This window comes from Dromiciops gliroides, chromosome 3, assembly GCF_019393635.1.
Source record: "Dromiciops gliroides isolate mDroGli1 chromosome 3, mDroGli1.pri, whole genome shotgun sequence".
Lineage (NCBI taxonomy): Eukaryota > Metazoa > Chordata > Mammalia > Microbiotheria > Microbiotheriidae > Dromiciops > Dromiciops gliroides.
In genome coordinates this window covers 215,037,802-215,052,284 of record NC_057863.1, presented here as the reverse complement: position 1 = coordinate 215,052,284, position 14,483 = coordinate 215,037,802, and the positions used below count along the sequence as shown (strand labels likewise).

Sequence of the window (14,483 nt, the reverse complement as noted above, 5' to 3'; positions counted from 1 at the left end):
GAGAAATTGTGCAGGGCATGAAGAGTACTGACCATTGTCATTGTGAAATAAGAAGATAGAGTGTGTTGTTCACTTATCAAATGTTTTATTCTTCTGTCTTCTTCATCACATTTGTTCTCTTCTGTGAAAAACTGGCAACATCATCTGAGCTTTCAGTGACTTTTGTAATGAGTAGTTGCTAATAGCATCAGATTATTTTACATTGGTCTTGAGAATCTTGATAAACACCTGATTTAATCTCATTAACAGTATGTGGAAGAGATGGAAGCTGATATGAATGGTAGCCAACAGTCACCCATAGGACACCATGCCTTGTGCACGTTTTCACACCTCTAGCATGTGCTCTGGATAATATGTTCTCTAATATCTTAATGAAAATTGTAATTTGATTTAAAATAATTAAAAGCAATGTGCCTCTCCTGGGGGAATATCTATTTTTAAAAAATTAATCAATCAATCAATTAATTAATTTTTGGTGAGGCAATTGGGGTTAAGTGACTTGCCCAGGGTCACACAGCTAGTAAGTGTTAAGTGTCTGAGGCTGGATTTGACCTCAGGTCCTCTTGACTGCAGGGCTGGTGCTCTATCCACTGAGCCACCTAGCTGCCCTGGGGGAATATTTAAACAATTTTAATGGCCTCTTCCTCTGTCCTCCTAGATTGTATTATTTAAAATCACAAATGCTTTCTTCAGTCATTTAGTATGACTTAAAACATTGTAGTTTATAATTAAGATTCATGCAGCTTGCTAAATGCTTTGTGTAGAAGTCACAGCTTCAGTCTTACTTGTTAATTTCTATTTAGTGAGAGCCCCACTATAGCTCTTCCATGTTTTTTGGATTTTATTGATTTTTTTATGCTTTATCTTCTATATCTTTAGAAATATGTGGTAATTTAGAAACATGCATATTAAGTTATTTAAAAAATTTTCTTTTTCTCTAAGCCCTTGATGTTTTCTGTTGGGTTTTTGCCATACTTTAGGATTAATTTAACAACCTCAAGATTAAAAGGGAGTAAACATTTGTTGAACAATGATTAATTGAAATTTTAGCATATTTTGCATGAAACTCTTTTGCTTGATTTTTACAGCCATAAGTTGCTATTCAAATTATTTGGCAGTTAAAATGAATAAAAATTGATCTGATGACAATTGAAAGTAGTTTACCTTTTTAAAACAATTTGATATTCCAGATATAAAACCAGAAAATCTTTTAATCAGCCATACTGACATCCTGAAGCTGTGTGATTTTGGTAAGTTAAAAAAGAAATTGGGTCATGTTCTTTATTGGAATAGAGATTGCAGGTAAGTTGCTTTTCAGGATACATTAAAGTGCCACTTATCATTTGGACCTATTTAAGTTGGGAAACTTACTGTTGTGTATTTTGTTGAGAAATGAATTATAACCGGAGTACTTCTGCCTCTATATTATGCAAAAAATTTCTCACTGGTTTCTAGATTCATAGTGTTCAGTATTTTGGTAATTATTTCTCAGAAGACAAGTAAATCAATACATACATAAACCTAGCACCTTGTAATGCTAATAATGTATTTTCCCTAGAAACATAATGACAGATTTTTGATGGGAATAATTTTTGGGAAAGATAGTCATTCATAAGTATATACATATTATATGCATATCTTTGTATATGCATGCAGGCCTAAGAGTATTTTTCATATTGTTTTTCATTTATTGCTTTGTCACATCTTTTAATAACTAGTTATATTACAGATAGAATACCAATAATAATTCACATATGCTTGGACAGTGCCATGCCCATAGGGTTTTATGTTTTAAGTTTTACAAGCTTGCAAGGGAGGAATGCTATTGAATAGTATTTGTTGAAGGATCCTGCTGAATAGAACATGATACTAGGTACTATTAAAAATTCACATTAAAATTATTCAGTGGAGTATATGCAAAGCTAAAAATTGGAGTATTGGAGGGAAGAACTTCTTTTATAAGGTAGGAAGCCTAACAAGCTCATGTGCTGAACAAAACCCTTAGTTTAAACTTCATGACATTTTCATTTATATAAACATAATAAAAATTGCATTTTGTTCCCTAGACCCAAGGAAATGCAAAATATCCTTAAAATAATTGCAATTTGAATAGATAAGTGCTTAAGCAAAACATCTAATACTTTTGAAATGAGGCTATTAAAAGGATTGTCAATCTTGTCTGTAGGATCCCTGCTTTCACTTGATGCCGCAACTAGAAGGAAAATTAAGTGTCGTTTTAATTTAATAATGTTTTACAAGAAATTAAGTATCCAGAAATTTTCTCTTGCGAGAAACTGTCCCATGGAAGTCTTTAGCTTCCTCCTGCTCAGTTATTTAAGTACATTTAGAGAGAATAGTTAAATGTTTAATGTCTTTCAAATTAGCCAACTTTTTGGAGAACCTGTTGGATCCTGAGCAATATAATGTGTGTGTGTGTGGGGGGGCAATTGGGGTGAAGTGACTTGCTCAGGGCCACACAGCTAGTAAGTCAAGTATCTGAGGTCAAATTTGAACTTAGGTCCTTCTGAATCTAAGGCCAGTGCTCTATCCACTTCGCTACCTAGCTGCCCCACAACGTAATCTTAATAGAAATAATCATCATTCACATTTGTTTGGCACTTTAGTGGTAATAAAAAACATTACCCTTACAAATGCTCTGTGAATATAGGTTGTATATGATATCATTTTTACTATTTTAGAAGTGAGGAAGCAGGTTCAGAGAAGTGAAGGGACAGAGATATAGAGAATAATTGTCTGAGCTGGATCTCAAACTTGGGTCACCTAACTCCAAGTTCAGTGTTCCTTGTATAATGCCATACTTTTAGACAAGGTTCTTTGGTGAATGTGAAAGAAATAAAAAGCTAAACCCAGGAGACAAAAAGGGATTTTTCTTGATTTTCCCTGCATGTACTTAGAATTTTAACTTTTAGAATCTCTATTCCTAGCTGCTTTCTGATCCATAGGTGTGATTATTGCTAACCAAATCCTGTTGAGTCTTTATGTGTATATATTATATATTATTTATTGTTTATAGATATTTGTGTGGGTTTCTCATTTGCTTGAGCTCCAAGGGTACTGAAATTTCTAAAGAGAATTCTAAATAGAAAACAAATGCTTATAGACTCCCCAGTAATAGGAAAAAGCGTTCTGCTGGTCTAGCAATACTTCCTAAATAAAAGACCATTTTAAAAGTAAATCATTTCTTTAATAACTTGCATAAATGTATCTTATGCTACACTGTATGCCCAACGTGCCCATAATAAGCACTCATTGACCTACAATTAGGTTGTCTTCCTGCAGTGCCCAATCTCCCTTTTATGTGGTCAAACAAAAGGCTTTATTCAGAAATAGGAATAAATCATTAGAATGTGATTTTTATTATTCTTGTTATTATCATTAATAATAATAGCACACATTTCAATAGTACTTTAAGGTTTGAAAATACTGTCTTATTAACTGAAGGAAAGTTTTAAGAATTTTTTTCCACTTTTGAATTTTTCTGTTAACCTTATTTTTCTACACTAATTTTTGTATGTATTCCAGTTTTCTATAATCTTTTAAAAAGGAATTGTCACTGATTTGTTTAACTTGCAGAAGCTAAGTAGTAAAGTGGATAGAATGATGAAGTAGGATTCGGGAAGAGCTAAATTCAAATTCTACCTCAGACCCTTTGTGACCCTGGGCAAGTTATTGAAACTTTCTTATTCTCAGTTTCCTCCTCTGTAAGATGGGAATGATAATATTAGCACCTACTCCTCAGGGTTGTTGTGAGGATCAAATGAGATATTATATGTAGAACATTTTGAAAATTTTAAAGCACTTTACAAATGTTAGGATCATCATTGAGTTAAATGAGTAATTATGCTATTCCATTAGGAGGCAATGAGTCTAGTATTTCTGACTTAGGAAGTGTCTACACAACAAGCCCCATTGAAATATGGAACAGATTAAGAAAAAACTGGTGATTTTGTGATCATTGTGATGCCCTAGGTATTTGTCATCTTAAGACAGCAAAGTCATTTTGGCCAGTTTTTTTTTTCTCACATAGATTGGCTACCTGATGATCAACAATCAGGACAGTGTAAATGCTATAATAACCTCAGTGCTCTGTGGATAAAAACTGTTGATTGTTTAAAATAATTCTATTAGCTTAATAAGTTTAAGTATCAAATAGTTGAGTGTGAGCACCCCAGGTTCCACAGAAAAATAAGAGTCAGAGCTACTAAATAAAAAACAAACATTTTTAGCATTTGAAATTCCCCAGATAATTTTACATTCACTTGCAATCTCTGCTCCTTCCATCCCAAACATTTTTTTAAAAATTTATTTATTTAGAATTTTCCCCAACTTATATGTAAAAACAAATTTTCACAATAAAATTTTGTGCTCCAAATTCTATTCCTCCCTAAGAACTCAAGCAATTCAGTATATGTTGTACATGTGCAGTCATGCAAAACATCTCCACGTTAGTCAGACTGTGGAAGAAAACATATAAAAAAACTTTAGAAAGAGGAACTAACAAAAATTTTTTTTACTTCAATCTGTATTCAGATACCATCAGTGCTTTCTCTGTAGATGGATGGCTTTTTTCCTAACTCCTTCTGATAGCATCCTGCTCATCATTTCTTTCATAGTTATTATTGCTAACTGTATTACTCTCCATCCTATTCCCTTCCCTTGATATTTACTCTATTTTCTATCTTCTTTCACCTTCAAAGTGTTCCTCAAAAGTGTTTTGCTTCTTACTGCTCCTTCCCCCAATCTGCCCTCTCTTCCTTCATCTCTTCCCCCTTGTCCCCTTTTCCTCCCACTTCCCTGCAGAGCAAGATGTATTACTGTACCCACTTGAGTGTGTGTGCTATTCTCTCTTTGAGCCAATTCTGATGAGAGTAAGGCTCGCTCACTCCCCCGCTCCTTCCTCATCTTCCCCTGGCACTCCATAAGCTTTTTCTTGCTTCTTTTATGTGAGCTACTTTTCCCCAGTCCACCTTTCCCTTTCTCTTTCTTCCAGTGCACTCCTCTCAGCCCTTAATTCTGTTTTAAAAATGTCATCATGGGGCAGCTACGTGACACAGTGGACAAAACACTAGCACTGGACCCAGGAGGCTACAAGCCCAAATCCAGCCCCAGACATTAGCCACCCCATCCTGCCTGCCCCACAAAAAAAGATAAAAAATAAATGCTTTACAGCTCTCATCCCTTCATATTCAGTTCATACCTGTGCCCTTTGTCTAAGTATATTCCTTTCAGCTGCCCTAATACTGAAAAAGTTCTTATGAGTTAGAAATGTCATTTTCCCATGTAGGAATGTAAACAATTTAACCTTTTAAAATCCCTCATGATTTCTTTTTCCTTTTTACCTTTTTATGCTTCTCTAGGATCTTGTATTTAAAAGTCAAATTTTCTATTCAGTTCAGGTCTTTTCTTTTTTCTTTTTCTTTTTTTGTGGGGCAGTGAGGGTTAAGTGACTTGCCCAGGGTCACACAGCTAGCTGGTGTCAAGTGTCCATGGTTGGATTTGAACTCAGGTCCTCCTGAATACAGGGCTGGTGCTTTATCCACTGCACCACCTAGCTGCCCCCCAGTTCAGGTCTTTTCATCACGAATGCCTGAAAGTCTTCTTTTTCATCGAAGTCCCATTTTTCCCCCTGAAAGATTATACACAGTTTTGCTAGGTGTAGGTGATTCTTGGTTGTAATTCCAGTTCCTTTGCTCTCCAGAATATCATATTCCAAGCCCTCTGATCCTTTAATGTAGAAGCTGCTAGATCTTGGGTTATCCTGACTGTGTTTCTACAGTACTTGAATTCCTTTTTTCTAGCTGCTTCCAATATTTTCTCCTTTTGCTGGGAGCTCTGGAATTTGGCTGTAATATTCCTGGAAGTTTTCCCTTTGGGATCTCTTTCAGGAAGTGTTCAGTGGATTCTTTCAGTTTCTGTTTTACCTTCTGCTTCTAGAATATCTGGGCAATTTCCCCAAACAATTTCTTGGAAGATGATGTCTAAGCTCATGGTTTTCAGGTAGTTCAATAATTTTCAAATTATCTCTCCTGGATCTGTTTTCCAGGTCAGCTGTTTTTCCAAGGAGATATTTTACATTGCCCTCTATTTTTTTCATTCATTTGGATTTGCTTTATTGCATCTTGATTTCTTATAAAGTCATTAGCTTCTGTTCACTCAGTCCTAATTTTTAAGCAATGATTTTTTTCAGAGAGCTTTTGTACCTCCTTTCCCATTTGGCCAATTTGGCTTTTTAAGCTGTTGACTTTTTTTTCATGACCCTCCTACATCACTCTCATTTCTGTTGATATATACCTCTCTTACTTTTCCTTCTACCTCTCTTATTTTATCTTCAGAGTCCTTTTTGATCGCTTCCATGGCCTGAGACCAATTCATATTTTTCTCGGAAGCTTTGGATACAGGAGCTTTGACTGTTATCTTCTTCTGAGGGCGTATTTTGATCTACTTTGTCACCAAAGAAACTTTCGATGGTCTGCAACCTTTTTTGCCTGCTCATTATCCTAGCATGTTTCTTGGCTTTTTACTCCTTCTTAAAGTGGGGCACTGCTTCCAGGATGCACTGTCCCAAGCTTCAGGGGGTCCTAGGTGGTATGATTTAAGAAGAGGCTCATTATCAGCTCACCTGGCCTGTAAGTCACCATTGAATTCCCTTCTCACCCTGATACAACAGACCTTCTCTGCTGCCCTTTCAAGCCATTTTTGGCTGGAAAATGATCTCTCTGTTCTTTTGTGGGTTCTGCTGCTCCAGAAATTGTCTTTATGGCATTATTTGGAGGTATGTGGACAGATGATGTGGGGAGCTCTGAAAGTTATAGCCTTTCCTCCACCATCTTAACTCTGCCTCCCCACCCCAAACATTCTTAACCAGAATATTTGATTCATTGACTTCATGTAGACACAACTTTACAACTAGCAGCATTTCCAGTTATTTGATGCTTCATTTTGTAGATTCATTAATTTTGTCCAGCTTATTTACCACATTTATTTGAATATGTTTTAAATTTCTTCTCCTGTGGTAGCTAATACATAATGTGACAATGCCAATCTTCATTGGTGAATTTCTTCTCCTGGGGTTTCTTACAGCAATGAAATCAAAGGTAGTTTAAAAACAGCAACAATAACAGTTTTGTTTTTTGTTTTTTGTTTTAGTGAGGCAATTGGGGTTAAGTGACTTGCCCAGGGTCACACAGCTAGTAAGAGTTAAGTGTCTGAGGGCAGATTTGAACTCAGGTACTCCTGACTCCAGGGCTGGTGCTCTATCCACTGCACCACCTAGCTGCCCCAACAATAACATTTTCATCATGTACTAATAAATGACTAAACGTGAAATGAAATTATTTCCTAGAAATCCTGATTTGACATTGTGACAAGTGAATTCTGACTTTTGTCAGATAAGCTAAATAATATAATATTGTTGCATACAGTTTATAGGTGTTGATGTAAAGACAAATCAAGTGAAACCTTTGATAAATATGAATCAAACAAAACCTGACATTTCCCCATAGGTTTCTGTCTCATAAAGTTCTCCTCCTTTTGTTCATACATTAAAGTGTGTACTTTATATGAGTATGAGTGCCTTCCTTAAGTCCGATGTGGAGAAAACAATTTTTTTCTTCTTCATTTTCCTTTCAAAAGTCTTTATTAAATCCTTTGGATACATAACACTTAAGTTCTTTTCCCTTTCTACAATTGATAAATCCTAGCTTTATTAATATTAACATTCTAGTTATGACATTCTTCCTGATAAATTTAGGCACACTGATAGATTTTGACTTAATTTCCATTGGTTTTCATTGATCATAGTTGAAACTCTGGCTATTGGTAACACAGCTTAGAATTTATTAAACCTGAATTTATTAGATCATCATTTTTTCAGCACTAAGGGCTTTAGATGCTTCATAAACCTTTAAACATCATTATTTGGTCTATAGGACAGGTAAGATCCTGGTTTTCCTCTGCTATACTCACATGGTCTTAAAATGGAAGTTTATTCTATGGTTCTTTTACTTACTGTCATAAAGCAAATTATAATCTGGTAATAACTATTTGCAAACTACAGCATATTGGAGTGGGAAAGGACTATAGCCTCTAAGAGGAAACTTTGTCTTCATAAAATTTACATGTCTCAAAATATGTTATTGGTATTTTATGTATCTCTCAAATATAAATTTTTGTAAAGAGTGTTTACTTTAATAGGTAAATACCACAGAGTAGCTGTGCCTGGAATTACTTGCACCATATCAGTGATGAGGGAGGAGGCTAGGTCCCAAGTCCCGAGTCTTAGGATCGTTTTACATTCTACTTTAGATTCTACAATTTTTCATTTTCTTAACCTGGACCTCAGATTAAGAGCTTCTGCTTTAGAACCTGATTTCACAGTGACTAATCCAGGCTGCCTGATTATATAATTGCTGTGCCCTAGTTCTTAACCTCTCAGTACTGGGGCTGCTGACCTTGAGGCTACATTACCCTTACCAGCACCAGTCATTTGACCCCTACACCATGGATAGCACCTATTAAAATGACCAGGTCAGCTAAACTCAAAGTAGTAGTGAACTTCCATGGTATAGTGTCCTTCTTAGCATTCTAAGACAAACAATACTGATGATTTAAGTGAATAAGTAATAATCAAAACTTTGGAACTTTACTAGATAATAAGATCTGATGGCTCCATAAAAATCATATCCAATAGCCTTGAAAATAATATGTTGAATTTGTTAAATACTTAAAATGAAAAAATAAACTGGGTGTAATATAGATTCAAAATTGCATGTACATTCCTCTCTTTGTGTCCTTTTTTGTATATGGGAATGTTTATCTTGTTTAGTATTTAGATTGAAATTTTCTTTTAAACTCTTTAAAAAAAATAATCTATCACGTCACTTTGTCTTCACTTTGAGCTGCTTAGCATCGTTTTTTACTTTTTGTCAGCCCAAATGCCAATAATTAAACATTTATAGCAATGTTTGCTAGGCACTGTGGGGATATAGAAATATTTAATGTATAATATGATATTTTGATGCCAAGAAGCTTTTAAGTGAGTTGGAAAGACAAGAATAAGGAGGACACAAGACAATACCAAACAATGTAATAGTATATAATTAAGCACTAAATTACGGAGTAAAGACTACAACTGCCATAACTCTGGGTACAAGGAGATCAGTGATTACCAAAATATTCTCAGTTTAAGATACCACAGAATATTTTGCTAAGCATTTTGAAATATGTGTAAAAAATATTAATTATTCAGTGTATAGACAACCAAAGTGCAGGTAACAGAACCTAAAAGATACTAAAAGGACAATATCTTAACGAGTGCTAAGTGGCAAAAAACTTACAAAAGCATCTCTTGAAAAGTATTCATCTTTCAAAAGAATATTTAAATTCACATTAGCAAACAGTGTTAACATGACCTTTCATTTGGGACAGGGAAATAGTTTCAGTTATGTAAAACTAAGTGTCGGGGGGCAGCTAGGTGGTACAGTGGATAAAGCACCAGCCGTGGATTCAGGAGGACCTGAGTTCAAATCTGGGCTCATACACTTGATACTTACTAGCTGTGTGACCCTGGGCAAGTCACTTAACCCTGATTGTCCTGCAAAAAAACAAACAAAAAAAACCCCTAAGTGTGGTAAATGATATTCATCAAAATTGAGTTCTACTTTTCAGCTTTCTTTTATATGTGGCATGGATAAGATTTGTGAAAAAATAATCTTCATTTTCCCTTCTTTAAAAAATAACATCTGAAATTTATCTTTATCTTGTCCACTATTTGCAGTTCTCTTATAGTCTCTAAACTCTTCCAAAATGGTTATAATCACTCTAGGTATTCCTACTAATATGGGCTCTTTACTATTCTAAAATGAGATTTTTCTAAATTAATATTGAAATTCTAGCTTAACTTCTAAGTTTCTGCACCATATGAACTTTCCTGTTTCTAGAGATCACTGGAATCTATGATTCAGAAGCTTACAAAGGTATAATATAAACTTCAAAAGAAGATTTCTTTGGTATAGATGAATATCCTTACCAACTGCTTTAATAGTATTCTTTGGAATTTAATCAATATATGAACAAGTGGCCTGAAAAGCTCTACTCCCAGTATGCAACCTTCAGTGGGTTTTAGCAAGCTGAAAAGGCTTAGAGGGCATGATCTGTGATATACTTGCAAGTCTGTTGTTGAAGCATCACCCTAACTAGCTAGGCTTGGACAAAGGATCATCACCAGAAGTTTGGCCAATAGGTAGTGAGCTTTTTAAGCCTGTCAATTTATAAAGGCCTTCTACAAACTCCTCATGGAGTTTGTAATCTCTATCTTTTGGAGGAAGGATATACCAATGAAGTCATACATTTTTTAATAGTAGCCTGATATGTTTTTTAAGACTATAATTTGACTATGCCTTTAGTCTTGACATCACAGTCACACCTGCAAGGGACCCCCATGTCCCATTGAATATTCTCTTGTAAGAAATAAAAACAAGCAAAAACACATGAAACAGTGATTACATTTAACCCTAAAAGCCCCCTTGCTTTCTTCTTCAAGGAACTTAGCATGTTTCATCATCTGTTTTCCAGGAACATTATTAGTTCTTCATTTATTCAGAGAGTGACTTCCTTTTAGTGTTCTTTAATTTTCCCCCCTGACTCATACATTTAAAAAAGTTTTAAAGGAACAAGAACAACTAATGTTTATATAACACTTTAAGATTTACACAGATTGTCTAATTTGACCCTCACAAAACCCCCTGAGTTTGTTGAATTTATGCCCCCAATTACAGATGTTGAAACTAAGACTGAGAGAAATTAACTAACTTGCCAAAAGTTACACAGATGATAAGTCGCAAAACCTGTATTTGATCCCAGGTCCCCCCCCCCCCCCCCAGTTTAAAAGAAAATTCTATTTTATTTCATTTTCAGTTCTAAATTATTTCCTTCCCCTACCCATTGAGAAAGCAAGAAATACAATACCCACTCACTTTATATATAAACTATTGCAAAAAAATATTTCCATGTTGGCCATGTTTTGGAAAAAAAGAGAAAAATAATATGCTTTAGTTTGTATATTATGTCCATCAGTCCTTTATATGGAGGTGGATATCATGTTTCATCATGAGCCATTTGGAATTGTAGTGGATCATTGTATTGCTCAGAGTAGGTAAGTCTTTCATAGTTGATTGTCTTTATTACTATCACTATATAAATTGTTCTCCTGGTCCTGGTTGTTTCACTTTGCATCCATTCATATAAATCTTCCCAGGTTTTTCTGAAACCATCCCATTTATCATTTCTTATAGCATAATAGTATTCCTTCACATTCATATATCATAACTTTTCCAGCTCTTTCCCAGTTAATGAGTATCCCCTCAGTTTCCAAAGGCTACCAGAAAAAGAACTAATATGTGTGTGTGTGTGTGTGTGTGTGTGTGTGTGTGTGTGTGTGATTTACATATTTGTATATGATTCCCTTCCCTTTTTCTATGATCTCTTTGGGGACCTAGTAGTACTGTTGTTGGATCAAAGGATATGTACAATTTTACAGCTTTTTGGGCATAGTTCCAAATTCTCCAGAATGGTTGGACTAGTTCATAGCACTACCAATAGTGTATAAATGTACCTATTTTCCCGTGTCTCTTGCAACATTTGTCATTTTCTTTTTTTTTTTCTTCTTAGCCATCCTGATAAGTGTGTGGTGATATTTCAAAGATGCTTTGATTTAGAGCATTTTTTTTAGTATGACTTGATACCTTTGATTTTTCCTGTTCATTATTTATTATTTGGGAAATGATATTTATTCTTATAAATTTGGCTCCGTTTGAGAAGTGAGACCTTAATTAAAGAAACTGGCTACATACACCATGGGATGGTTCTCATAGGCCCATCCCAATGTATAGGTATTTTAATATGTTATGTAAGCACAATCAGTATAAATATATGTATAATAATAAATACCAGATGGCTAAATATGAGGTAGTTCGTGGGAAGAACATAGCAATTGAGGGGAATGAAGAAAGACTCTGTGTATTAGATTGTATTTGAAGTGAAGGAATCTAGAAGGCCGAGATGAGGAGGCAGTGCCTTTTAGGAATGGTGGATTGCCCTGCAGAGGTGCGGAAGTAAAAGATGACGTGCACTGGGTGAGGAACAGAGAGAAAGCCATCATTTACTGCATCATAGATTCATAATGAAGTTGGAAAGATAGGTTGGAGCCATATGATAAAGGACTTTCAACGCCAAACTGTTTATTTTTGTCTGTTATGATCTTTAGCTCTTGTTTGGTTAAGAATTCTCTCCATGATTGAATCAGTCACAAAAAATAAAATAGATAATTTTCAGTTATGTGAAACTGAGTAGTTGTTGTATGAATTGAAGCTATAGATTGGGGAAAATCTTGTATCACATATTTCTAGGAGTCTGATATCTGTGATAGACATAGGGAATTAACAAATATAAAAAACCAAGAGTTATTCCCCAAAGGGTAGACATAATCAAAGAATTCTCAAAGAAGAATTACAGACTTCATAAGTGTAATAGGAACAGTATTCCAGGGCCAATTCCACACAGGGTAGGCTAGTTTTTTTAAAAAAAGGTATTAAATCTGTCCTTGACAACATGGGCAACACAGGCAGGGAAGGGAAGCCCAACTGAAACAAGGCTGTATTATTCTTGCTCAGTAAACTTTCTTTTGATAACTGTTAGATGGACTTTGCATCCATCATTTTGTTCTATTCTTTTTTTATTTATTCTTTTTTTTGGGGGGGGGGTGAGGCTATTTGGGATTAGTTGACTTGCCGAGGGTCACACAGCTAGTAAGTGTTAAGTGTCTGAGGCCAGATTTGAACTCAGGTCCTCCTAAATCCAGGGCCAGTGCTCTATCCACTGCACCACCTAGCTGCCCCAATTTTGTTCTATTCTTGAAACCAGACTATTGGATTAGTTTGAGGACTGGCCTACTACAACCATCATATGAAAGGTTGCTCCATATTACCAATAATAAGATAAATGCACATTCAACAGATTCACAAAAGATTACAAAAAATGGAAATAGTGTTAGAGGGGCTATAGGAACAGCCACTATTGTACTGTTGATGGAGCCTATAAACTCAACAATTATGTGCTTTCCATTCTGGAAAACAAATTTGGAATTATTCTAAAAATGGTGACTAAAATGGCCATAATTCTACCTAAAAATCCTATTACTGGGTGTATGTGAGTGTATATGGCCAAAAACAGAAAGAGAGGTTCCATAACTCCCAAAATATTTATAGTGGAATAATAGGAGCTGGAGACAGAGAATATGTCCATCAGTTGGGGAACAACAAACTATGGTACTGTACATGTCATGGAGCATTACTCCTGAAAGAAATGATGAATATGAAAAATTCAGAGAAACAATGGAAAACTTACATGAACTCATACAAAGTGAAGCAAACTGTCAAGAAATACAGTGACTACAGTAACATAAATGGGAAGAACAAGGACAACAATAAAAAATGAAACTGAACACTATATGATTGTAATGAACAATAAGCTTGTCCCTGGAGAATCACTACAAAAATGAATTTTCCCCTCTTCTTTGCAGAAGTGGGGTCTTGTGGCTGCAGGATATTGAATATACTTTCAATATATTTTTAAAAATGGATTCCTTTCCCCCCTCCCCCAACCATGATTGTGAAAAGTACTTTTGTTCTAATTTTAAAATGTGATTTGTGTCCATTTTGAGTTTAGTATGTGTTGTTATATGTTAAAAGATTTTGTTTTAAACTTAATTTCTGTCAAACTGCTTTTTAATTTTCCTGGCAGTTTTTGTTTTTGTTTTTTTTAAAAAAGCCCTTCCACTTAGTAATTTATGTACTTGGGTTTGACAAACACTGCTTTCAGTTGCTTCTGTTTCTCCCCATCTAATCTGTTATGTTTTTTTTTAATGTTTTATTGTAATTTGGGGGGGCGGGGCAATGGGGGTTGAGTGACTTGCCCAGGGTCACACAGCTAGTAAATGTCAAGTGTCTGAGGCCGGATTTGAATTCAGGTACTCCTGAATCCAGGGCCGGTGTTTTATCCACTTTGCCACCTAGCTGCCCCCTCTATCTAATCTGTTTTAAGATTGGCTCTTCAGGGATAGAACATTGAAGCAAAGCCCATTAGACAATACATTCACATTTATATATCAACTTAAAGTATGTAAAACACTCTTCTCATAACAGTCCTGTATGGTGAGTAGTTGAAGCATTATCCCCATTTTGCAGATGAAAAAGTTGAGGTTCGGAGGATTCAGGTATCTTTTCTGTTTTCATATATATTGTAACCAGTAAATCACTGAGGCAGAATTTTAACCTACCTCAGCTTGGTGTTTGGCATTCTGCATACTGCTTCTCTTTCTAATTAATATGATTTTATATACTTATATGAAAATCCCAGAACCATTCTAATTTTATATCAAAATTAAGGAATTATACTTTCTCAATTAA

At 35.1% G+C, this 14,483-nt stretch overlaps 1 protein-coding gene across 10 annotated transcripts in view; it reads left to right on the top strand.

Moving 5' to 3' along the window:
- The window catches only part of CDKL5 (cyclin dependent kinase like 5), a 245,965-nt gene that overhangs the window by 166,238 nt on the left and 65,244 nt on the right, over positions 1-14,483 (top strand). For all 10 annotated transcript variants that reach the window (XM_043992518.1, XM_043992514.1, XM_043992513.1 and 7 more), the window contains one exon: positions 1,191-1,250. In XM_043992518.1, coding sequence (XP_043848453.1) covers positions 1,191-1,250 — 60 coding nt within the window. The remainder of the gene's footprint in view (positions 1-1,190; positions 1,251-14,483) is intronic.